Source organism: Alligator sinensis, unplaced genomic scaffold, assembly GCF_000455745.1.
Source record: "Alligator sinensis unplaced genomic scaffold, ASM45574v1 scaffold335_1, whole genome shotgun sequence".
NCBI classification, from domain to species: Eukaryota; Metazoa; Chordata; order Crocodylia; family Alligatoridae; genus Alligator; species Alligator sinensis.
This window is the reverse complement of record NW_005842354.1, coordinates 262,826-289,675: the sequence shown is the minus strand read 5'-3', so window position 1 is coordinate 289,675 and position 26,850 is coordinate 262,826. Positions and strand designations below refer to the sequence as shown.

Sequence of the window (26,850 nt, the reverse complement as noted above, 5' to 3'; positions counted from 1 at the left end):
TCCTGCTTCAATTACAATAGCTGTTCTTGAACTAGAGCATATCTTTTTAGAAAAACAGCACATCTTCATTAAAAAATGTCCAGTGATGGAGATCCCACCTCAAACCTTGGTAAGTTGTTGCAATGGATAATTACCCTTGCTGTTAAAAATAAAGTCTGAATTTGTCTAGTTTTAGGTTTTCATCTGAGGTTCTCAGAATACCTTTACAAACCTTGAAGCCTAGCAGCCTTGTGAAGTAAATTTTGTTATTCCCATTATGGAGCTGATTGTGAGGCAACAAAAGCAAATGCGACTTGAATGAAGGTTTGGGTTAAAACGCACAAAACTGGAACACCTGTGTTCTAACCACTGACAAATACACTCTTAAATGGGTGGTTAGATTTGTGTAAGACAAGTTACGTTTAGAGCTGAATTATCAGCTATTTTCTTCTTGAGCCTATAGTCTGTGGGAATTCATTTCTAGATGAGACTGGAGTAAATATAGTAGAACTGGGATGATATGTATTTAGGTGTTTTGTGTTCCTGTTTAGTTTGCAGTAGACTGCTAACTTTAAAGATGAACTGCTCAGTTGTTTGCTACAGCTCTTACTTCACAGGGTGCTTCTTCCCTGATGGAGCTCTTCAGCTGTTCTGTGCAGCTGACCATAGTGCTGCCCTTTGAAGTTGCAACAAACAGCTAAAGCACCTTGGCTTGCATATGCAGCTTTCTGTTGCCCCTGGTGCACAATATTTCCATAATGCAAATCCATACTCAGAACAGCAATATGAACTGCTCAAAAGTTGTGGTTTAAAAAAAAAAAAGCTTAACTTTAAGAATAAACCTCAAGCACTAAAGGAAGTAAAATTCAAGAATTGATTTAGTACATGAATTAATATTTTAAAGGAAGCTTATTTTTCTTGTATCCTAAGATGGACGTTTAAAAATATATTTGTGGTATTGTTAATAATCTTTGCCTTTTCCGAGGCCTTCTCTGTATCACAGTTATGGTAACGCTAGCAGTGTCAACAAGTTATGAAGGTTTGATGTAAAGAAAGTTTTTAAAACGTCACGTATTGTTTCAAAAGAAGAGACTACAAGCATTTTTAATAGGTTTGAAACAGTGTCAACTATCAAACTATTTTCTGCTTTTTTAGTTTACTGTTAAAAACTGAGACTTTTTGATAGTAGCACAAGTGCCCCAAAATTATAACAAGTAAAATTTAAGTATGAGGAACTGAGAAGAAAGTCAGTCATTTGTTCCTGATTCTGTTACCCAAGTTCAGTGCCTATTGAGCGGTTGAGAGAGAGATGTCTTGGGCCCTGGCATATGTTTATTTAATTGCACAATGGGACTTGTTTCCCCATCCCAGCAATCACCTTTCATGTCATGTCGCACATGCGTTTCAGGATGTGCGATTTTGGGATTAGGAATTAAATCCCAGTTGTGCCACTAGCACTTATCAGTATAGGGGGAGCTTGGGGTTACAATTGCAGGATCCCCCTTCACCAGCAAGTTGAAAGCTGGGATCCAGTACAGTCATGGGGTTGTGACCGGCAATTAGCTGATTGTGGGTTCCAGCCTCTGGACCACACCAGAGTCTTGAATCGGCTCCAGTGCAGTCCTGGAACTGGGATCTACAATCAGCTGATTGTGGGTCTCAGCCCTGGGATTCCACTAGAAACAGGTGGAGACTCTGGTGTGGTCTCTGGGCTAGGGGATCTGGACATGGGACTCTGGCATCATTTGACAGAAGGGGCTTTGTGTACGGATGCTCATCCCCTTGCTATCTTTGGCACAAGCACCAGCCTCTGCCCTGGGGTGAGTCAGAAAAGGTTACCTACCTCTGCCTTAAGGATGATACTGTGCAGATATGTGATACTGGAAATGTTGGTTTTTTGTTTTTGTTTTTTTACTTTTAATACCTGACTCTTCAGAGAGAGAAAACGAGCAAGAATGGTGTATAAAAGCAAACAAGATGGCCACAAGGTCAGTAGTTTGACAGAACTGCACTTTTATGTGCCATGAAGCAAGAACATTTTTGACTTATCAGTTTAGCCTCCGTTATCTGGAGGTATATGGGAAAAATCAGACCACAGTCTGTTTTTAGCACAAGTTTAGCTGCTGTCCATATTTAAAAACAAATAATTCATAACTTCTGTGATTTCTGTAATTTTCTTTCTCTGGTTTTTAAACTGTGTGTGTGTGTGTGTGTGTGTGTGTGTGTGTGGGAACCGGTATACAAAGATATTTGTAGCTAACGTGCTCTGTTGGTCTTCAGTGCTTTCTTTCAAGTCTGAGTGAAGGAATGAAATCAAGAAACAAATTTTTTCTTTAACCACTCCTCCTTATGTCATTTCTTTTTTTTTTAGTACAGTTTTATAGAATTTAAATGGCCTTTGAGAAGTTTCTGTGATCCTTGAAGTATTAAATGATATTGATACAAAAGCTTAGAAATACAAATACAAAACATTTATGACAAATATTGTAATAGATTCCCATAAATATGAAAAGAAAAATGGAAAAACAATTTATAAAATTACAGCAGCTTTTTTAATACAATGATTATATCTAACATAACCATGTAATCTAACTTACTAGATATTAGTGTTATGACATCAAATCATTATGGAGTATTAGCAAGTTAAATCACTTTACTGGAGCCAAAAGACTAAACATTCCAAATCCAGTCTGTGACAACCTGGTAAGGTAAGAGTTAGAAAGAATTTCACCTTCTTTGTTATGAAGAGAACATTTTTTTTTTTTTTTTCAAGCTTTGATTCACGCAAATAAAAATAAATAACCGACACTTTGATGATTAGTATAATTCAACGGGGGGGCAACCCATTTTGACAGGTGTACTACAAATTAGCCCTGTACCATCCCTGAATACCACTTAAATCTTTCTCCTCTCCAGTTTGCTCCTTGCCCAGTACTCCCTGATCAAGATAATACTCTGCTTTAGCTTTCCTATCCTGTACTCCCTGATGTGATGATCTGCTTTCTGCTCTGTGATATCTGCCACCGTGTTGCTTTTCCCTTTCCTAATATGCTGCCTGTCACACCTACAGGTTGTCCGTGCCACAGGTTGGCTGCTGCTAATATAGATGATGGATGCTATTTAAAAGTATAAATTGACAAGTACAATATAGCAGTGTATGTTCACTATATATATATTTTTCATCAGAGAGCAAGTTGATGACAAATTGACATGAAAAACTTTATGGGAGGCATTCTCATACTTGATGAGAGACTTCATTAAAAATAATTTCCAAAAAATTGATGATTGATTTGCTCCAATTGTGCACAGAACGCTCAGAAGCAATATACAGTAACATTATCATTCTGTGACAGCAGGAACACTTGCCTCAAGAATAACTTCAAGAAAACTAAGTCTCTGCCCACTAATCTGATTTGCCAAGTGCTCTCAAATTTCTAGCTTGAGTGTTCTTTAAAAAAATTATTTCACATATTAAAATATATATATTTCTATGCTTTGAGCTTTAACCATGGAGATAGCAGAATCCTTTTTTGTTCAAAAGCAGTGCGTCTGACATTCTGGGGCATTTGCCCTGCTCTCTGCCACCTCCATTTCTGCAAGACTTGCATCTTTTTAATATTAATTTAATAAGGCTAATGGAAGAGATCAAAAGAAACCTCTTGGCCAGAGGTGCTGGTACTGGGCAGAAAATGGACCTGCTTCAAGGCCTACATGGAAACAGTTGGCACCCTCTTTGATATATGTTTCCCATTACACACTAGTGGCTTTTTAAATACATTATACTGATTACTGATGTCAGTTTTGCTCAAAAATCTCATCTGAGCCAGTCCTAGGAGGAACAAGTGCCTGCCAGCTGCTAGGATCCGGCTCTGCACCAAACTTAAACTTCTCTCAACGGTGGGGTTTGTTTTTAAGGCTAGTAGATTGTGCGTCAATCAGAATTATGATATTTGACTGGCATTTAGGAATTCAAACACATTTGGAGGCATTTTCTTTGGAATTTTTCATGTTCCATTTAACAGTATTCTGCCAAATATATATTTTTAAAGCTTTCAAACTTAAGATTTTTGGCACGTGACCAAGATAATATTCCAGGAAAATGCTTAAGACTTGAAAATAGTGACATTTTCAAAAGTATATCCTTGAATTCTCCAATCCCTCTGCAGTCTTTGTGTATGGGAGCTGAATATTATCTAAGCACTTTGTCAATTTGAAGTAGAACAATTTGTTCTCTTATTCTAGGCTGCCCTCATGTGGCTCTTCTGGTTGGCCCATTTAAAACAGTATCAGTCTCAAATAGCTAGTTCATACTTTTTCATATCCTTGTAGATATCCTTGTCAGATTCCTTTGCTCTGAGGTTTTCTCTTTGTGGGTGTAAAGCAATAATATGCACTCAGAGTACTTCATGCCTTATAGTGTATTTCCAAAAATAACGAAGGTGGGGTAAAGGAAGCACTTCTGTAGCTTGTTGAATTGTAACTTCAATACTTCAATAGCTCTTAAAAATAATAAAACTTATAGTAGTATTTCCCAGCTTTTTGACAGTATCTGAGATGCTTGGAGATGATGATAATCTTTGCTATACATATTTTTTCAGAGGAAAATGCAGAGCTGGTGATATCAAACTAGCTAGCAAAGAAATCAGTAGGTTAAAATGTTATACCTAGCTAGCCGTGATTTAGGTGAAATGCATGCCTTCTGTTGCTCATATGCATTACAAATACATTTTAATTTAGATATACATCTGGAAATACATTTATAAAATGATATCTAAAACTCTCCTCTAGTTAGATGCAAGTCATTCTTTCTTAGCTTATTAATCTCTTGTATTTTTCTAAATGGTGTCTTCTTTAAGAAGTAGATCTTTCCCTTTACTGGACTTACTCAGCACATAAGCTTTGCAAGTAGGCCAGATACTGCATTTACAGACTTAGCCCAGAGTGGGTGAAAGAAAAATATTTCAATTGGATCTAAAAGTATTTTCTTAAAAAAAAAAAACTAAACTAAAAAACCCCCAAACAAACAAAAAACAAGAACCTGTAATAAGACCAAAATTTGAAATGTTATTTAAGTACACGTGCTAAAATGGTTATATCAGAATTTATGAGATAAAGATTTTTATCGAAACATTAAATGATGGAAAACATATTTAAGCTTTGTGTTAATGTCACTTATAACTATCTTCACTCTTTTAAAATGGAGTGAATGATGGTAGTGAAGTCTTCCCATATGTGAGTACTTGAAGTTTCAGTTGGAAAGACAAGCCTTTGCCTTTTTGGTTTTTTTTTTTTTTTTTTTTTTTTTGCTGAGAAGTAAAAATTTTGAAAACTTTTTCAACAACATGAGGTGCGGTGTACCCAGCACAGGTGAGCAGAAGGATTTCTAAAACTTACCTCAGGCTAGGTCCATGGTGATCAGGAAGGTAATTATCCATTCGCTAACAGCTAGCTCCAAGGTTTTGCATTTGCACATTTGAGTGTGTTACCTAAATAGATCTATCTTAAAATAATGTATGAATTGCACTTTTCATCCAAATAAACTTGACAGAAATATTGAGCAAAAACCACTTAGTGAATTTTTCATTTCTTATTCACTGGTTTCTGAGTCTTTACAAATTGTTATGATATGATAGCCTCCTAATTAGCTTGGTTAGTTTTTTTTTCCTTCCTCTCTGTGACTGCAAACAAACGTTTTGGTGCTCACACCAATTGATACGAATACTTCTTTAGGAAAGTACTCTTGTTATCCAAGTGTACTAGAGTGATGGCTATTTAAGTCAAAGTTTCTACATTACTGACTGAAATCTTGAGTAGTTTGATTGAGTTAAACCAAAGTTTAAGATCGCTTACTCAACTTCTGATGTGGTGGAAAAGGGACTAAGGCATCTGCCTATACTCTGGAGTTGTGAGGTCAGGCCCTGCTTTGAATTCATGCTAAAGGCTGCCCCCAGTTGACCTAAACTCTAAACGAGTACCAGGTCATTTGGGCTGGCACTTGGAGGTGGCTAAACATTAGGGGTGCACTGATAGAGATTTTGGGTGCTGGTACCGATAGCTGAATTTTAAGGAGGCATATTGGCTGATACTGATCCAATTTTCAGTGCCAGCCCGGCAGCTTGAAGAGCAGTGTCCAGCTGGTAAGTCTGGTGTGATGGAAGGAGTGTGGTGGGGTGCAGATCAAGGCCCCTGTGGTGCGGGAGGAGTGGGACTGGGGTAGGCGCTGCCAGGGCAGGATGGGCACAGAACAGAGCAGCAGTTCATCCTGGGGGCAGGGTGTGGAGGCAGCTCCCACCATTGTGCGCAGCTTGTCTGGCACTCACCTGCTCATCCTGCAGCTCCCACCACTGCTCCTGCCACTCATTCAGGAGGGTATGGAGGGTGGGGGGGCATGTGCCCCCAGATCTGCGCAGGGCGGGGCAGGCTGAGGCCAGGCTGTGCCAAGCTCTTCCCGGCAGGGCGGGGGCTGTGCTAGGCTGCACTCAGGGCAGGTGGCAGCACTGGGAGGAGGGACTGGGGGGGCTATGGTGAATTTTGGGGAGGCTGCAGCCCCTCCCCCACGCAGCCCCCTAGATGAGCCATGTCTCTCTCCTGCGCCCACCCCACCCTGCCCCTGCTGGGCAGTGCTTGCCCCAACCCCACTCCTCCCTCACCGCAGGAGCCTTGATCTGCTTCACACCATGCTCCTTCCACCACACCAGGCTTACCAGCTGGACACTGCTCTTCAAGCTGTTGGGGTTTTCTCCTCACCACCTATGTGCTGCGCTGCGGCTGTGTGCATACACAGCCAAATTATCTGGCATATCAGGGTGATTTCCAGTACAGACAATATCATTTATATTGGTGCCGATCCGATATCAGACTGATATATCGGTGCAGCTCTACTAAATATGATGCTTGCCATATCGTTCCTTGGTGTGCTGTTGGTTGTGGAAACAGCATTACCTTAACCACTGTAGCTTGATTTGCCTCTTAGGCTTGGGTGGACTTTTAACTTGACCTTGCTTTTTAGCTTTTACCTTTTAAGCAGTGTCTGCATAAATGTTAATTAGTGCTGTACTTCCCACAATTGAAAACGGGAATTGTTAGCAATCGCATGCAGACAGAATTCAGAATGCTTTGTGGATTCACAGCTGTAAGAAACAAGACCTGGTGTTATGCGACCATTGGCAAGTGCTTTGATCATGACTTGAACTGTAAGGATCACCTCTCTCGGTCCTCCCAGTCATACATGTCTTGCTTTAGAGATTCCTAGGAATAGTTCACGTCTTCACATTTTTCTACTAACCATTATATCGGACAGCTTTAGTTTGACAGTTTTAATGTAAATAGCAGCTATCCACTTGGTGGCCCTAAAGGGGGGCAAGGGAGGCCAAGAGGGGTAGAGTGCCACTGACTGCTCAGGGAGTGGGGCTCCAGCCCTGCAGCATGCTTGCCATGTGGTTTGTGGCCCTCAGCTATGCGGAAGCTGGATAGTGCTGGCTTGAATGGGACAGATTTTGTAAAAAATGAAATACTTCATCTAATATTAACAGAAATGTTAAGAGTTTTATAACTTCTTTTTTCTGGATACTTAATTTTATGGCATCGCAATATCTGGTGTTTCCTAACTATTTATTTTCACTTACCTGTGGTGGGATTTTTGAGGGGGAGGGGCTGTTATATAATATTCTCAAGTTTTGGGATGAGGTAGAACCTGTTGTTAAATGGCTCAGTCAACATTTTAAAGTTTAAAAAATGTACACTTTTTATTTTGTTGATTTTACGCTTGTGTTTTTGCGTTCTAAGCTGAGGGATTCAGAATCTTATGAAAGAAACCACCTGTGTAATACTTTCAAAATAGTCTTTGTTACTGTGTAAATACAGGTACAAACGTGAAAGTCTAAGGTTTTTATCCTAAACAGTAGTTTGGAACCCTGGTTCTAAATTATTCATTGAATACTTTGTCAACAGCTATTGTTCTAAGTTATTTGCATGACTTGTAACATAACTGACTTAGTTACACTAACAGACACTTTCCCCCACTCTTTTCAGGTAATGTACAAAAGAATCCTGCAGCAAGCAGGTTTTATACAGTTTGCACAGCTTCAGTTCCTTGAAGCAAAAGAACTCTTCAGGTAAATAGTATGATGAACAACGTGTGTTCTTTAAGCAAGGAAGTTATATGCTTGTATGTTAAGGCATTGAGTGGCTGTAACATTTGTGGTAGAAGTGTAAGATTGCTACAGTAGAAATGATTATGATTTCTGCTCCTCATAACTGTGCAACAGCGTTGGGCAAAGAGTAACTCATAATGTAATGTTTTTGTTTGTTTGTTAATTTTAAGATACAATCTGTTTAACCCTAAAGACTAATGACCTGTTCCTGTAACTTGATCACGTTGTGTCCTTATGTAAACCCATTGGCTTTCTGTTTGGAAAGAACCAGGTTTCTCTTGGAGTCTGTTGATACTGCAAAATCTAGCTCAAAGTCCATTTAAAACATCTTAGTTGCTAGGTAGATGAGGTTTTACAAAGGCAGGGGGGTGGAGAAGACAGTACTAATGTGCCAGGACTCTAGTACTCCAGTGGGCAATTACCTTCATTTTTTAAGGTAGAATGAGCTGTAGATTGTATTGCTGGTAAACATCTACACTACCAAATTTTCCTATAAAGCTGTTCGTAGAGGCAAATTTCAACACTTACCCTATTAGACTTTTTCCACAAATCCCGCTTTCTGTCATTATAGTCTTTACCGATGCTCTTCTTTTTATTTATTTTTATTTCTGATTTTGGAAATACGTGATGAAGTGCTCACTACCCACAAAACTGTGGTAAAAATGCTTCTTATCATGTTTCTGGTCCAGCTTCTGCCGCAGTTCTGTGACGTTGTGGGCTACTGTCTCTCTGGAGTTCCAGAAGTACTTCGGTGTTTCAGCATAGCCCATACCGATTTACTTCTTCTTTGTCCACATACCAGAAGTCATTCTGCAGCTACTGTGCCAGAAGCTCTTTAAACAGGGGTGTCAAATTCATCTGGCCACACAACTTCCACAAAAAAGCCAAGGAATGCTGAAGATATAATGGGGGAAAAGTGTAAAATCTAAAATTTTTGTCATCTGATTTAGACTTCCCTTCCTCTCTGAAGGATCAAACTTTCTGATCCAGGAACTGAGCAGGACACAGAATTAAATTTTTTTTTCTTGTATCATTCCCCACTCTCCAACCCCTCTTTTATCTACCATTTTGATCTATCCAGAGGTATTGGAGAAGAAGCCTTAGGCTACCCTTCTGAGAGAATTCTGTTGTATCCTTCTTTTGAAGACACAATTGTGGATGAATGAGAACGCCTTAATAAGGAAAGCATACGAGCAGGGGTGCGCAGTGCAAACCATTAATAAAAGATACTAATCGGGAGGGGATTTTTCCCAAAAAGTACAACCGATAGAAATGTCAGGACTCATCTTGAGACTTTCTCAGCTCTCCTGTCAGAGTTTCTTACCACGCTCTGCTTTGCAAGAGCGATGGTGGCCTGGCTGATCTGATAGCACTAGAAGGGTGCCAGAACTGGGCTTCAGAACAGGAAACTTCTTGACTGGTAGTAGCATTTTGTTCAGTTCTGACCGTCCCTCATATGACTTTAAAAACCAAGGCACAGCACTCTGTTTCTTGTGGCAGTTAGGTTTTTGATCACTTTACAAGTTTCTGTACTGTTTTAGAATTAAATTTTGGGAGCAAAGTGGGAGAAGCTTATGTTGAATCACTTCCAGAAGTGTAGTGGAAGGAGTAACTTGTGTCACAAAATTGTGGGGGATCTTTATGGCAGAAAGGAAGTGATTAGGGAAGTTTCCAACCTAGTCCACTTCCATAGTTTATGGATGAATTGGCTGTCATTCATACCTAATTTTGGAAGGCGGTCTTTGAGGTTGATCAGTAGCTGCTCACTGCTGATCCGCAGTTTAAAAATCTGCTATTGTTTTCTCTTCTGCCAACGTCGGAGAGAGATGGCAAAGATTTTCATCTGTAGTGTAGTATCTTAATTTTATTAGATGTATTCAGCATAGGTGTCTTGTACTTCTTAGGCAGCTTAGGAGGAAGGATATAGCAGAACTCTCAGAACGGTAGCCTTGGACTTTTCCAATACTTCTGGATAGATCAAAATGGTAGATAAAAAGAGGGATGGGGGTGGAGAATGATACTACAAGAAAACATTAATTCTGTGTCCTGCTCAGATCCTAGATCAGAAAGTCGAATCCTTCAGAGAGAAGGGGAAGTCTAAGTCAGATGCAAAAGTTGTAGATTTTACACTTTTTCCCTTTTATAGTTTCAGTATTTCTTGGCTTTTTTTCTGTGGAAGTTGTGTGGCCAGATGAAAAAAAGGATAGCGTAGTAGCTACATCAGCTCTGTGCTATATACAGGGAAATCTCGTATGTCAGAAGACCTTTCAGGAGGCAGTGAACCAGCTGAAGCACTGTAGAAGGGCAAAGGTAAGATGCAGCAAAATGGAGCTACTAGTAATAATTTAGGAGGAAACTTATTAGGCCCTAGTGTTCCTGAAACTCCAGAAGCTGTCAGTACAGTAATTGGGCAATCAGAAAATTGTCCAAAATGTGGGCTGGATTCTTCTAGCCTGTCTCATATGCTGCTATCTAATAGCAGCCCCGAAACAGAGAGCTTCAGGGCTCCCATTAGAAGTAAGGTACTCAAGGTATAAGGTACTTAATATAACAAGCCTTAATTATGTACTAACAGCTGGGCTGTGGCTGAGGGAAAGCACTGAGTAACTATTTAAGGAGAATTAATGTGGGAACAGCCTGTTTAGTTGTTCACGCCTCATCAGTTAAAGTGGCTTAAGCAGTATCTCTGATTATTGAAATCAGTGGAATTTTAATGGTATATACTGAATTCTGTCCTGACCAGGAGAGTCTGAACACGTGGTGATTCTAAGCATCCTATCAATGTAGGTGAAACACTAATATCCCATAGTTGGAGCTTCAAAGGGATTTTTTCTATGTTTGTTTTGGATCAGTTTCCAGTGAATAGAGGACTGTCTACTCTTCTAACTTAAGTTATAGCTCTAATACCTAGGTGTCAGTAAGGCAGATATTCTAGGCATCCTGGATCTCGGGGTATGCAACAACTTGTTGTCTTGTTCTGATTGTAACTGTATCCTTGAGGAATAACTTCAGCTGGGGATGAGAGTCTTCCTAAAAGAAAAATGGTTTCTATTAGTGTTGCTAACATTTATTAGGCATTGCTAGCCTGTTCAGGTGAGTTCTTGCTATTCTTCAAAGTTCTGTCCTTCATATGTATTGCATAGTGGTCACTTAGAAGCTATCTATACATATACTGATGGCCACTTTTGAGCTGTAATCAGAGCTGTGATGTAGAGGTCCTGATTAGCTCACTACTTTTTTGTTTTAAGGGGGGGAAAAAAAGAAGTTAATTTTAGTGCTGTTGAAATGTGCCAACATAGTCCTGGAAATGTCACCTTTATCTCTTGAATAGTTTGTGCTAGTCTTCTTAGTATGTCTCAGCTCTGGTAATATAACAGTACTTGCCATCAATGGAAAGACCAACAGCTGATATAAGTTAAATACTCTCCACACCCTTGCAGACTGGTCTGGAGTTGCCAACTAATTTCACACAAACCATTGAATAGTTGTGAGATGTTAACTTACTTGAGCTGGGTCCAGACTCCTCTCAGAAGCAAAAGGCTGATCACCTTGATACTGACCCCAGAGTTAGTGTGATGCAGTGGTTTTCAGCCTTTTTCTTATTGGGACCCATTTGCCAAAATCAATGGCTTGTCCTGCACCCTGCTGGTGCCCCTCGCCCCCAAGCCACAGTCCCCTGCCCTACAGGGCCATGCCACTGCCTCTCATTCCCAGTCCTCAGCCCCCTGCCCCGCTAGCCCTGCTGGAGGGGGACTTCAGCTGCCCCGATCCTATTTGGGCCAGAGCATGAGCGGCAAGTCTGGGCCAATGCATGTATGCATTCTGGCCCTGTGCCACCGGCTCGGGCATGCAGTTCCCTCCTGCCAAGGATCACCCCTGCCTGCTTCCCTTCTCTGAAGGGCCAGGTGTCTTCTCTCCCTCCTCCCCCTTCCCTGGCGCAGCCCTACGCCAGGCCACCATCCCCAGTGCTGGGGGGGGGGGGGGGGGGGGGGGTGTATGTGTGCGCGCACACACACTCACCCACCACTCCTCCTGCCCTCCAGAGAGTCCCCTGGACATCCATCCCCTTGCCGCTCCCCATAATCAGCTGGGACTGGCCTCACTCTATGCTGGCCGCGTGCATCTGCCTGCACAGATGCATATGTGCCCGCTGCCAGCATAGCAGGGCACGCTTTCATGGGTTTTTGTGGGGACCTACTCTCATCCCTTTCAAATATTCTTGCAATCCACTTTTGGGTTGCGACCTACTGGTTGAGAAACGCAGCTCTAGAGAATGTAGATGGAATGGCAGATGTTTTTAATTTTCCTGGAGTATTCATTCCCTACGCTTGATCTGAGTGAAATGTCTTGTACTAAAGTTAATTATTACTTTTTAACTCTTGACACCTTCAGTGGTGTCTACCTCTCATAAACGTGTGTGTGCACTACCTCAATGTTATTTTTTTTTGTGCCTGTGTATACTTTTTCTTTCTTTTTTGCTTCATTTAGTTTGACACTGTAATTGCAGAAGCGGCCAGCTTGATGTCCGGGAGCTGATCTCTCTCTACCCCTTCCTGTTGCCTACTTCCTCTTCATTCATACGGTCTCATCCCCCTCTTCATGAGTATGCTGATCTAAACCAGCTCACTCAAGGGGACCAAGAGAAGATGACCAAGTGCAAACAGTTTCTTATGAGTTACTTGAACGAAGTCCGGAGTACTGAAGTTGCAAATGGCTACAAGGAGGACATTGACACCGCTTTACTCAAACTATATGCAGAGGCTAACCATGAAAGCCTTCTGGACTTGTTGGTTTCAGAGAACTTTTGTCTCCTAACAGACAGTGCAGCCTGGCTGGAGAAACACAAAAAGTGAGGTTTTTTCCCTTGATATCTTAACATTTGGAGTGAGAGGAGGAGAAATAAATAATGGGTTGACTGGTTGAGTTCATGTGCTGACCATTCTCAAGAAGCAGCAAGTTGATGGCTTGCACGTACTCACAAAAGGCAGTTCAGCATGATTTGGCAATTAGCTTGAACTGGACTAGAAGGGCAGGTTGAGAATGAAGGGCAATCTTGAGGGGCGTTGGCAGAGTTGTGTGTAGGGAGCCCACGTGTCAGTGACAGAACATTCCCTTCAAGAAAATGTGACTGAATCTAAAGTTTTGGTGAAAAGAAATTGATGACCCCTTGAGGTTAAGGATGTGTGTGTGCAAAATCCTGATCTCTTTCCTGAATTAAAGGATCTCTGATCTCATTTAAAGTTTTGTTGAAACTTTTAATGCGACTTCTTTTGGTACTGAATAGATTAGTTGGCTAGTATTGTCTTCATCTGAGACTCAGCTTGACAGTTGAGTGGGAGCAGTGGTAACAAGACATTTCTTTTTTTGTTGATGTCTTGGACTGGGAGAAAAGAAGCCTTAAAATTAATTTGATTTGTTATAAATGGTATCTTCATTTACTGACTCTAGCATTAAACAATTTATTAATTTTAAAACTCTACTAGTTTATTCTCTGGCAAGCCACAACTCCTGAATTTTACTATAGGTCAATATGCTTCCACTGAAGTGAGGAAAGGAAATAAAGGGACTTTATTTTGGAATTTACCAAGGGAGAACCTAGAAAAGAATAAGGTAGAGACCTGGGTGCTAAGTGCTAGTCGGTACCAAAGCCAAGACAGATTCACAGATGTTAAGTCTAAGCAATCATAGAATCACAGAATCATAGAAAGTTAAGATTGCAAGGGACCTCAGGAGGTCATCTAGTCCAATCCCTTGCTCAAAGCAGGACCATCCCCAACTAGATCATCCCAGCCCAACTTTTGTCTAGCCAGGTTTTGAAAACCGCCAAGGATGGAGCTTCCACCACCTCTCTGGGTAGCCTGTTCCAGTGTTTTATTACACTCCTAGTGAGAAAACTTCCTAGTGTCTAACCTAAACTTCCCTTGCTGCAACTTGAAACCGTTGCTCCTCGTTCTGTCATCTGCGACCACTGAGAACAGTCTAGCTCCATCCTCTTTTGAACCCCCTTCAGGTAGTTGAAGGCTGCTATTAATTCCCCTCTCAGTCTCCTCTTCTCTAGACTAAATAAGCCTAGTTCCCTCAGCCTCTCCTCAGAAGTCATGTTCCCCAGCCCCTGAACTATTTTTGTTACCCTCTGCTGGACTCTCTCCAACTTGTCTACATCGTTTGTGTAGCAGGGGACCCAAAACTGGACTCCAGATGTGGCCACACCAGTGCTGAATGGAGGGAAAGAATCACTTCCCTTGACCTGCTGGCAACACACCTACCAATGCAGCCCAGTATGCCATTAGCCTTCTTGGCAACAAGAGCACACTGCTGGCTCATCAGCTTATTGTCCACTGTAACCCCCCCAGGTCCTTTTCTGCAGAGCTGCTGCCCAGCCAGTCAGCCCCCAGCCTGTACTGGTTCATGGGATTGTTCTATCTTCAGTGCAGAATTTTGCAATTGTCCTTGTTGAACCTCATGAGATTCCTTTGGGTCCAATGCTCCAATTTCTCTAGGTCACTCTGAATGTTAGCCCTACCCACTAGCATATCTATTACTACCCTCAGCTTGGTGTCATTTGCAAGCTTTCTGAGGGTGCACTTTGTCATCTCCCAGGTCGTTGATGAAAAGATTGAACAAAACCAGCCCCAGGACAACCCTGGGGCTCTCCACTTAATACTGGCTGCCGACTAGACTGCCAGTGTCTCAGCGCACTTCTCCCTACTCTTGGATTTCATCCATTATCTTATATAACCAATATAATAAAAAACTAGGATGTTTGACAAGTTAGTTATGAAGCCTTAGTTTCTGATTTGTTGGATTAAAGACCTTTTTTTTACAGGTTCAAGTGTTCAGCACTAGTGTCTAAGACTATGACAGACTTCATAAATGTGTGCAATCTTTTAAATTAATCAAGTAGAGGCACTACATTGGAAACAGTTGCAAAGTCATGTCCAGGGATCCTGGTTTTCTCTGATTAAACCCCACCCCCCTCCAATTTTCAGATTTAAGTAGTAACCCAAAATCCACTTTTTTCTGTGATTAAAATGAAATTGCCACTTGTGTGTGTATACGCATACAACTGGCATTTCATTTAAATCATGGAAGAAGTGGATTTTGGTTTACTTTTTAAATCTGAAAATTGGGGTTTTTTTTAACTGGAGAAAACCAGAATCCCTGGTCATGTCATAGATCATATAATTCTGTATTTCTGGGAATGGTCAGGATTGATTTTACTGTGTCTTGATCCTTTATCCTAGAATGCACAAATACTTTTTAAAGGTAGAGGTTTACAGATGCTTCAAGCCAAATATCAGGTAGTTCAATAGCAGAACAATAATTTTTAGTGAATTGAAACTGTTGGGGGGGTGGGAAAAGAAGGAAAGTCTTGTATATGAATAGAGAGAGGTAGATATCCATGTTTGTCTAAAGTTAGGCAGAAAGCAGGGCAGGGCAACATGGACATCTTGTAAATGACAGCTTAGTTCCTCAGATGCTACAAATGTGACCGGCATTTGTAATATCTGATGAAATAGGCCATAGCCTACAAATGCTCAGGCTTCTCTGAACAAGTTAGTTTATATGCTGCCACCCTGCCCTGCCTTCTGCCTCATATGTGAGGACAGTAATAAATTGTTCTCTTGTGTGCTGTTTGAGTAGTAATGAAACTGATGAAGAGCATCTAGGAACTTACACGTTATAAACTTCTTTCTTTTTACAATGCAGGTATTTTGCCTTAGGACTCCTATATCACTACAATAGTCAGGATGCTGCAGCACTTCAGGTTAGAATACATTTTTTTTCATTCATCCATAACCCACCCTAACATGTAACAAATCTCAGCCTCTACTTATAAATTATAGCGTCACATACCTGGAAAATTGACGTGCAGACAGGAGGATAAGCTTCTGTGAAGCCTTAATTCCTTAAACTTGTTACAGTATTAAAAGTATGAAACCTTAAGTGATTTTTTTTTTTTTTAAGTGGCTATCATCAGAACCCCCTAGGTTGATGGGTATAGCAATTACAAATGTTTATACCCCAGTTACTTCTAGGAATAATAGCTTATCTAGCAGCGTAACATTCCATTTTTGTTTGACCTTCATGTTTGACCTATGTAATCTTAACTAGAATGAAAAAGGGCTGCATTTATTATGAATAATAGGGGGAGGGGTGGTTAGCACACCTTAAAAGAATATTAAACCTCTGTTTCAGGTGTTAACCTCTGACGCAGAGATGTTGGGGGGACCAGTCCGCAGGTCAGATAAATGGCCCACCATAAATAAAGGTGGTAAATATTAGAGCATACTTTAATCATAGTTTATTATCTTGTTTCAGTTATGGGTGAAAATAGTGAATGGAGACGTTCAAGACCCTACACGTTCAGACCTCTACGAGTATATAGTCGACTTCCTTACTTTCTGCTCAGACCAAGAACTAGTGTGGAAGTATGCTGAATGGGTGCTACTGAAAAATGAGGAGGTTTGTGGTTTCATCTTAAAACATTTCATGAAACTCTCACATAAAATGTGGCAAGGTTGCTGGATAGCAATCAAAATAATTTAACTAAAACTACTGGTAGTTGGGTGGTTTTAAACTACCAGTTGCTATCGCACAAGTCCATGAAAAACTCATTCCTATATGCTGAAAGGAAATTGCTGTGTGTTTTAAGCAACAACACTTAATTTCTGCATTAGAATGGAGGCATAGGGATGCTCAAATGGCTCCCAGGGACTGTGCTTCCTTTCTGGCTGCATGCAGGATGGACAGAGTCCACTCTTCAGTGTCACTCGTCCTCTCATTGCAGCTCCACAGCCTGATCACAGCCACAGTCCTTTTACATGCATTCAGCTTTGGTGAGCCTGTGCTGTGAGGGGTTAAGTTCTAGAAAAATTCTCTCCCTTCATTTCATCTTTCCAAAATTAAGATGCTTGTATTTGAGGGGCATATGGTATACAGGAGACCCCCACCATTTGCAGGGCATCTGTTCTGGAGATCCCTGCAAATGGCAAAATCCGCAAATACTGATGGGGCTCCCTGTCAGATCCCACAGCTGCCCACTGCTTCTCCCCCCCCACCCCGTGAGAAGCTGGAAGCACGGGGCTCCCCTGCAGCCCCTGGGGACTGACCGCAGCTGCCCTCTGCCCACCTGGCTCTGCTTTCCGCTTTGCTCTCTCCAGCTCTGTCCTCCCCTACCCCGTGCAGTGCTCCATGCCTGCTTACGCAGAGGCAGGAGTTCGGTGCAGTGCCAGAGGGAGCCACGGCGGCGCTTGCCCCAACCCACCCCATTGGCACGGCGATGGCAAATATTCGAATTCACAAATAGCAGATTCGCAAATAGCAAGGGTTTCCTGTACAAAGAAAATATGGTAGTTTTGCCTCATTAATTAGGACTTCTTTTTCTCTCATAAACTGAAACTTAGTCACCTCAGCACGTTAACAACTGAGTGCTTTGTGTTCCTTTCCTTTAAAGGACTGCAGTTATGTATACACCTTGTGCATGGGGAGGTGAAGGAAATAGCTGTCATTCAGGACAGTGACAGTGCTGCTTCAGGAATTAGTATGAGTTTGTTCTGTCATCCTGCCTCCTCCTGATCCCAAGTGCATTATTTTTATACCTATTTGTGTATTTGCTTCCAATTATTTTTGTGTTAACTGACCACTTGGTGTTATACATGAACAAGCTGTTTTCTGTGCCAAATGGAATAGTAGCAGTCTCATTAGTTGCTGGTAACATTTAAATTAAGACCTGGTTATTGCGTAGGCTGCTTGGCATGCAGACTGAACAATTGCTGAATGCTACTTGCACAGACCTTAGTTGTTACTGTGTCATATCTTAAACCTAGTGTTTCATGCTCTGATTTGTAATCTTGTTTTTAGTCATTTGTTAAGGCCTCTTAATTGTGTGCATCAAAAGGCAAAGGTTTAGGGCTGAAAACATTCTGATCTGTTAATCACTCCAACAGAAAAATAAATACAAGAATAATCCTTTGTTTTTCTTTATGTAAGTGTTTATATTATAAAATGATTTTTTTAAATGGTTTCCATCACAAAAGCTTTGTATCTTTTATAAGCCTCCGTGCTTGTGTACAGGCATCCCAAATGTCTAGCACCTTCTAAAGTTTCAGTCTAAGTCCCAAAATGCAACAAATCTTGTTTCAGGTTGGAGTTCAGATTTTTACCAAAAGGCCTTTGGAAGAAGAGCAGAAGAACACCTTTAATCCAGATGATGTCATCAGATGCCTTAACAAATACCCTAAGTCACTTGTTAAATATCTAGAGCATCTAGTGTTTGACAGGAAAATAGAGGTAAGTCCTTCAGAAAAGTAAAGGACTCCTTGTGCCAGAACCTCACATGGAAAGTCTGAAGTCCTTCTTGGTTTGAGTTCCAGATTGCTGGTAATTTGTTCAAAGTGCTGATAATTTGTGCGATATTAAGCAGATCATTTAACTACTGGGGTGGTTTCTGTACCTGAGTAAAAATATTTGTCTTCCTGATTAGTGATATGCCTGTAGGAGAAAGTACTTTGAGATCTTCAGCTGGAACATGTTATGGAGAGCTAAACCTGCTAATGATGCCCTTGTGCATTGTGCAGCAGATGTCTAAGAAGGTTAAACAAAGTTGCTAGCAACAGAATAGGTAGGCAGCAATACTTTGTAACAAAGGTAATTTCTTAAACTGTTGTACATCTAATTCCAGCTGGGGCAAGTTCACAAGTGGGGAATTAGTCAACAGCTTCTGGTGGTTTTTATCAGAGTAGTCATGACACTGAAAACACCCCTGAGTTGGCTACAGGAAGATATAGCTTCCAGCAGTGGACTTGAAGCCAAAAGAATTACAGAACTAAAATAATCCTCCCGTAGACAAGCTCATAAAAAGCAAGAGTTGAATGGTAATTTTGTTGCACTTTGGTATTACTAGTTCAGTTTGGAAGCAGTTTTGTTCTTTTCTGTCCTTATGTGATAGCTCATGGGAATGAACTATAAAAGTCGTCATTGAGTAACCTTCACCTGTAAAATCTGAAAACACATTAGAAACTGTTTACACAAGAGCTGTTTACCTACCATTCATTAGCAAACGGTCAGAAAACACAGAAGTTGTATATCAGTACATAATAGTAGAGTTTTAAGTGAAACAAAATTTTGGAGGCAGCTAAGAGATGTTTGTTTCCCTGAGTCGGAGTGGAAATGACTTGAGCCAGATAATGGAGGAAACAAAAAGTGTTGAGAGACCCCAAGTTATGACTTGCCAGCACTTCTTTCCCTGTCATGCATGCATTCAAGCAATAACAACATGCATTCTCAGAACAGGCATTTGAGGTTCATGATTTCTCTTTCTTCCATTGCCAAAAATACTAGGATCAGTGACAGCTTGACTACATAAATGAGCACACGGAAAGTTGTACTCTTGATTTCCCTTGAATTTTTCTAGGCAAATAGCTGCCATTAGTATAAATTCAGTAGAATGATGCAAGAATTTGCACATTAGAAGAGAGAACTCGAATTTCTTCAGACTTTCTTAAATAGCTGTATTTGATTTATAACCTGAAGTTATTGTGGATGTGTCAAAGAAAATATCAGTGGCCGTAATCCAGAAAGATCAGACTTAAGTTTTGCTAAGTATGGAATAGTGGGATGGGATATTCCTTTATAATGCCACAACAGTCTTGCTGTTCTACAAATCTTTAGTGTGTCTTCACCTTTATCCCTAGTATATGAGAAATAGGAAGGTCCATAGAATAAATAAGAATGTGAAACTCATTCCCACAATGTAACAGCTTCACAAATTTGTTTAGACAAATTCAGGTAGGATAGGTCCATCGGTGTTTATTAAATATGACGGTAAAACTGACACACATAAAATTCTAGTTTGAAGGCTGCAATCTAAGGCAAGAGGAGCATAGGACAGATCAGTCTGGATCAGCTTCGCATAGGGCAAAAGGCTTCAGGACTTTACCAGTCTTATAGAGCGCATACCTTAAGTGTTTGACTTATCTGACCACTGTTTACAGCATGCTTCAATATACTTTACCTCTGGCATTTAAATTACTGAAATACTCAATAAAGACTACTTGATGAGCTGGAGAGTGGTATGCTGGAGTCTTGGAGTTATACCTGTTGAGTTTCCTCCTTTTTCCCTGCAGAAGGAGAAGTACCATACTCATTTAGCTGTGTTGTATTTGGATGAAACACTTCAACTAAAATCTGTGACTACAGACAATTGTGCAGAACTGAATGGAGTGCAGACTAAACTACGCAGTCTCCTTCAGAAATCTGACCTGTACCGGGTTCATTTTATTTTGGGTAAGCTTGTTTTCCATATTATATGTCAAATGCGTTTTGTCCTTTGTCAGCTTCTGCAGAAGCAAAGGATTGGTGGAATCTCCGGGGGGGGGGCAGCGGCAGCAAATTTTGGGGTAGCTGTAACCCACCCTATAGCCCCCTCCCAGTGCTGCTGCCACCCTGCCTTGTCCCACCCGCCCTGAGCGTAGCTCCAACTTAGTCCCCACCATGAGGAAGATGCAACTGCAGCCCCAAGCTCAGAGCTGGCAGCCTACCTCCACCACGTACACAAATCTGGGGGGGGCACATGCCCCCCATGCCTACCCAGGGGTGTGCACAGTGGTGGGGAGCTGATGCCTCCTCCCCAGCCCCCATGTACCCCAGACAAGCTGCCCACTGCTCCATCCCGCACCCTACCTCACCCCATCTGGGCAGTGTCTGCCCCACCTCCTCCCTCACTGTTGGGGCCTCGATCTGTGCCCCCCACCCCAAAAAACAACTTCCAGCCTGATGTTGCTCTCCAAGCTGTGGGGGTTCATATCAGCTATCAGATCGGTATCAGCTGATATGGCTGGTTAAGAATTGGCCATCAGTATCAGCCAGAAAAATCTTTATTGGTGTACCTACAAACAGATATTGAGAAGGAAAAACCCCAAGGCCTGCTGGTATCAAGAAGGGGACCTTTACCCTACCCTTATTTATAGTGTACCCATTCTATACCAAAAACAGGCCAGCGTTTAAGTGTCCTGCTCATGTGTTGAACACAGTATTTTATCTCTGCTTACTATTTTATTGAACATATACTACATCCGGCTGGAAGAAAACATCTGATTAGTTAAAACCATAGGTTTTTTAATGGGACCTTGCTACTCTCTACTTGCAATGTATGAGTTTTTCCATCTGTAAGAGCCAGAAATGATGTTGGATACAATGGAGTTTGGCTAACTTGAGGTAATCTAGTATTTCCCCCCAGAACTTGCAGATCTGTTGCCCGGTTTTACCTGGTCAATTCTGTTCCTTTTGGCATTTTTAATGTCTGTTTAGTGAGAGCACTTCTGGTAATGTTCTTGGGCTTTCATGCCAAATATCAGGCTGATTTTTTTTTTTTTTTTTTTAGCTGTATTAATGTTACAAAGAATTCACATCCTGTCTAATGGAGAGAGAGTATTTCATGTGAAGCCAAGCAATAATAATTAACCAAAACAGTTATCATTCAGTTCTTGAAGCAGTTAATGCTATGGTGAAAGGTCTTGGGGATAAGAAGAGAATAGCTTGTGGGGCATGGAGAGGTGATGCATCTTCAGAAAGTCTCTGGAAAATGATAAATTTGGGGGAGAAACACAGTTTGCTAGTAACTAACCCCCCTGCCCTTATCAGTGTGTACATAGTGCAGACATTAAAGACTTCACTATCTAGATTCTCTGTTGAACTGAGCAGCATCTTAAATTGATTCTTCTTTGACAGAAAAAATCAAGGGCACAGATCTTCATATGGAAAATGCAATTTTATATGGAAAACTGGAGGAACATGACAAAGCTTTGCATATCCTGGTCCATGAATTAAAGGACTTTCCTGCTGCTGAAGACTACTGCGTGTGGAGCTCTGAGAGTAAAGATCTAGCGTACAGGCAGAGGCTTTTCCATATGCTGTTCTCAGTGTATCTGAATCCAGGCCCTTCGGACTGTGAGTTAGTTGTGGCTGCAGTAGATCTCTTGAATAATCATGCAGCTGAATTTGATGCAGCCCGAGTCTTGCAGCTTGTGCCTGACAGTTGGTCGCTGCAGCTCCTCTCTCCATTCCTGACTGGAGCAATGAGGCAAAGCATCCACACAAAAAGAATGACCCAGATTGCACTTGGCTTGGCAGAGGCTGAAAACTTAATCTATAAACATGACAAGGTGGGTGTAGTTGTTTTCTTTGGTTAAACTGGAACACATAGTTTTCCTTTACCTACAAATGTTATGAACTTTTGCTCCTGAAGGAAAAATCCTTTCTATATATTTCCTAATATCTCTTCCACTGTGTGGCTCTTCCTCAAATTTTTGATCTTTTTAAGCAGTGTTTAAATTGTGAACATACAGTAGCAAAAGCCCGTTGCCATTTTCCCTTTTAAAAGGAGGTGGCAGCAGTCCCGTATTGAATAGTAGCTTAGATATATTGTTTGTTACAATGAAAATAAGTGGAGTTTTGTGGTGGCTTGGGTGAAGCTTGCTAGTCAAAAACTGAGGATCGTATAATGAGAATTTTGCTGTGATCAGGACCAAGATGTATTTGACAGTTGGGTAGAGAAGTTCTGTATTGCATTTGCCTGTACAGCTCTCTACTCAATCCCCCTGGATTTACTTCTCTAAGCACTGTGTTTACCTGAGAGAGCTTCCATGCATAATTCCAGGCTACATTACTTAAATCTTCAAATGGGCCCATAAGTCTCATTTAATTGATGGAGCTGACAAACTCGATGTTTGTTTGGTATCTGCCTCAGGTAAGAATCCATGGGCTAATATTCTGTTTTTCTTGGGCATGGACCTGGTGTGTACTCGAACAAGTGTGTATACATTTTTAGAAGTTACATGGAATATATACAAAGTGTTATGTTTAAAAAAAAAATGCAGGGATTTGGGGGGGGGGGGGGCGATCTCTTACTGGATCAACTAAAATAAAGTTGGAAAAGGTTTTGAATACAAGACATGGTGATGAAGAAAACTTTATCCCAACCATGCAGCATGTTTGATTAAAAAATAAATAAATAAAAGATCACCCCCCAAAAATCCTTGCCCCTCACAATTCATGGACCATCGCAGCTACAACATTTAAGGATGACAGTGTTAGACCAGAGAAACATCATTTAGGAGAGAAGAGGAAAGAGTTATAGCAAGTAGATGTAAGTATGGAAACTAGTTCAAGTTAAAAACACCAGGTAGCTGGGTCTTGTAATCCTAAGCAAAGAGCTAGATCTGTCCACTTAAAACAGTTGAAATAATGTAAATATAAACAGGCTTTGTAATGGGCATGGTGGCTGTCCTTTTGTAGCAGAGTGCTACTTCCCCTTCCTGTTGCAACGATACTGGATTCATGTTTGTTTCTCTTGTTTTGTAGGCTAAACTAAAAGGAAGATCCATTATTCTCTCTGACAAGAAGCTCTGCCAGGCGTGCCAAAGTCCTTTCTGTGAGCCTGCCTTTGTGAGATACCCAAACGGTGGTATGGTTCACACTCACTGTGCTGCAAACAGACTTGTAAACTCTAACATGACCCATCATTTTTCCAGCCCCAGCAGTCAGACTTGAAAAATGTTTCAGGTTTCATTAGTTTCCATTACTTACTCTGTGGAAAACCTGCTGAATAAAGAACAAAGTGCAGCTACTTTAGGTATAAGTCAAATGAACAGATTGCTGTAGGGCTAATAGGAAGACTTCAATAAATGTGAAATATGGCCACCGAACTGCTGATCCTATGAATGTAGACAGCAAAGAAAATTAGCTAGCCGAAATGGAGATGTGCAAGAAGGGTTCTCCTCTGTATAGTAATAAACACACTTAAATGAGCCTTTTCTTCATAATAAGGATGAATATGGGAGGGGGGGAGGGGGCAGATCTTTCATTCTTACAGAGACTTAAATTTGCACTGAATGTAATGTTCATAAATCTGATGTGAAGGGGGAACTGCTCTTTGACCCAGGAGTTGGAACATCTGTCTCTGAAATGCTACCTGAAGAGACTGACATGACACAGATTAACCCCAAGAAAATGCATATCTGTTTTGCGGGCTGCATTATGTCCTCATCAGAGCTGAACTTCTGTTCCATGACACTGGATTATGAACTTGTTCTATGATCTACAAATTTGTTGGCTTTTGATGCACTTTTGTCTAGCCCCCTTCTCTGTTGTACAGCTCTCATCAAACAGATTTTAAGCACCGTCCTGTTAGTTTCTACTTTTGTTGCATTTAATGTAATAAACTCAGTGGAAACTGATAGCTTCTATCATATAACTGTGTTTGAAAAGACTAGAAATGAAATGGATATAGTTTGGTCAGACTGTAGTCACTTTGTGGGGGAAGAGGTTTTAATAACTTTAATACTAGAATTATTTATTAATATACAACAATACTGTACATACAGTTTAATAAATCAGTGAATTTTATTTGGAGGATAAACATGTAACCAAATAATCCAATGATAGGAGGTTACGTTATGTCAGCTGCAACATGACCTTAGATTGCAGAGACTTCATTGGCACACTGAGTAAGTTTCAGTGTGTGTGAATGTATTTATGTGAACAAGATTATAGATCATGGAAAAAGGTGGAGAGATTGTGAAGAAGTCAATAATAGCACATTAAGGTGCTAATGGATTTGGTGTCACTGAGTGAATGGGCTTATAAATAAGTGTTCTCTGACACTTTACAAAATAACTAATTTACTGACCCCATAAATACTAGTCAAAACTTAATGACTTTATAAGCAGCTTGAGAGTTTGGAAGAGGCAACTTTTACACAAGAGGATTAGATATAAATATATTTCTAAAACTTTAAGCCAAAGAAACCAAAAGTATTGCCCTTAATTACACAAAACTGTAATAAATGGCAGAAACTTGAACAATACAGGCTGAAAGTGTTGGTATGATTAGGTTGATTCAGAATCAGAGTTGAGCTTTTTCAGCACAAATACTACTTCTGCACAACATTTTGTATATACACAAATCTCAAACTGTATAGATTTTTATAATGTCTGAAATCTGATCATAGACTGGGTGCAGAAGGATAAATTCTCAACCTTCCTGTCTTTTTAAAAAAATATTCTTCAGTTGTTGGGCTCCACTGGGGGATGATACAACTTCTTTTTATCTTCAAGCAAAAGTTCTTTGGGTCTGTCTTAAGCTTCTTCCTGATCAAGATCAGAAAATGTAGCAGTTAGTTTTCTGGCTTGGATTCTTAGCCTGCATACTTCTGTAAGAGTTTTCTGTAGTGCTTCTGCTGGATTGGATTGTTCCTGAAGCATGTAGGCTAAACTAATTCAGTCTGTGATATCTTCACAAAAATAAAAGGATTTAAGCATTTCTTCTTTTTTGTGTCAATTTCAAGAATTCTTACATTAAGCCTTCAGATATTACTTCCCAGCAGGTCCATTTTTTTAATCTTTTTTTATTTTTTGCCTGATCCTGTATTGGCTCTACTTTACATCTGGTTAATGTTGGTCCCTTAATTTTTTGTACGCATTCTGTAACTACAATTCAAGAAGTGTATCAAATCCATCATGTTTGATATACAGAATAATTGAGGTTGAAATGGAGAATGTTTAAAAAAAATCCTATGGTACTGACATGTCAAAGTGGCAATATTATCTTTTACAATGATTTGACTGGGTGTTCGTTGATGTGGATGGTAGCATGCGATTTGTATGAAACACTCTATGTATGGCTGTTTCCCAGCAATGTAAACAAATAGAAAGTTCATACACTATGCTGACCTTTTTGTTTTTCATTAAGGTACCTCCTTATTAAAAGGAAGTCGGCTATGACTTAAATAAATTAAAAAGGCTCTACTGTTCAGACACAAAGGCAGCTCTTAGTGCTTTGCTCTGTGTCATGAAGTGGAGCAGTGGGTACTCTGACAACAGCCTAAGGCATATTTGTGCCCGTTTATGGAACACCTTAACTGTGGGGTCACTCAATGTCTGGCCTTCTCTCTTTGGATAATGTCAAATATTAAATATATTACAATGCATCTAAAATCAATTTGATGCTGCCATTGCATGTGTATAAGATGAAAATAAAACCTTTATGCCAAAAAAGTGTGTAGTAACTTAAGCTGCAAGTGTGGAGACCAAAAAAAATGTAGTTTTCTTTAGCAGAAGGTAAATTCCTCTTCCTCTTAACTCACCTAGAAGTGCAGTCCAAAAAAACCAAACAAATGAATATTGTCATGTTAAATCCTACTTCTGTATCGCTCCTTACCACTGTGTGCACTTGAGTTGAACTTGGGATTAGTTTAATGTTGGCCACTTTGTGTATTTATTTATTTATTTATTGGCAGATTTACTGTTTCCTATAAAATTTTGCCCTGCTCTACTTCTGTTTAGTTTCCTTCCTTGTTTCCAGTCACCAGATTATTCTCTGGCTTTAAATTGTAGAGTTCAGTTCTAGCTTGGTACATCACTTTTAATAGCCCTTGTCACTTCAGTAGTGCTTGTAGATTACTTGGAAAATTTACTGGCTGTTATCATTTTAAAAGACCAGCTCTCTTGTAGGGAACAGTAGTGAGCTGACTCAGCTCCCCAGGTATCTGGGCACTGCAGGGCAGAGGGGGAGTAGCCAGTATGCGCATAGGAGAAAGCAAGTGTTGGCTCAAACCTGGATGGAGCAGAGGTACTGCATACTGGATTTCATAACCCCCACATGTCAACCCTACAGTTGATAAGAAAAATGCTTCTTCAGCCAGGAGGAATTTCTAATT

General features: G+C 40.5%; 1 protein-coding gene across 2 annotated transcripts in view; it reads left to right on the top strand.

Annotated features, from left to right (window-relative positions):
* The window catches only part of TGFBRAP1 (transforming growth factor beta receptor associated protein 1), a 39,884-nt gene extending 13,040 nt beyond the window's left edge, over window positions 1-26,844 (top strand). For both annotated transcript variants that reach the window (XM_025210520.1, XM_006029059.3), the window contains exons 5-12: window positions 8,011-8,093; window positions 12,640-12,981; window positions 15,843-15,900; window positions 16,455-16,598; window positions 18,279-18,425; window positions 20,261-20,420; window positions 21,864-22,297; window positions 23,496-26,844. In XM_025210520.1, the coding sequence (XP_025066305.1) occupies window positions 8,011-8,093; window positions 12,640-12,981; window positions 15,843-15,900; window positions 16,455-16,598; window positions 18,279-18,425; window positions 20,261-20,420; window positions 21,864-22,297; window positions 23,496-23,684 (1,557 nt within the window). In that variant the 3' untranslated portion in view covers window positions 23,685-26,844. The remainder of the gene's footprint in view (window positions 1-8,010; window positions 8,094-12,639; window positions 12,982-15,842; window positions 15,901-16,454; window positions 16,599-18,278; window positions 18,426-20,260; window positions 20,421-21,863; window positions 22,298-23,495) is intronic.
* Window positions 26,845-26,850: the final 6 nt, after the last annotated feature.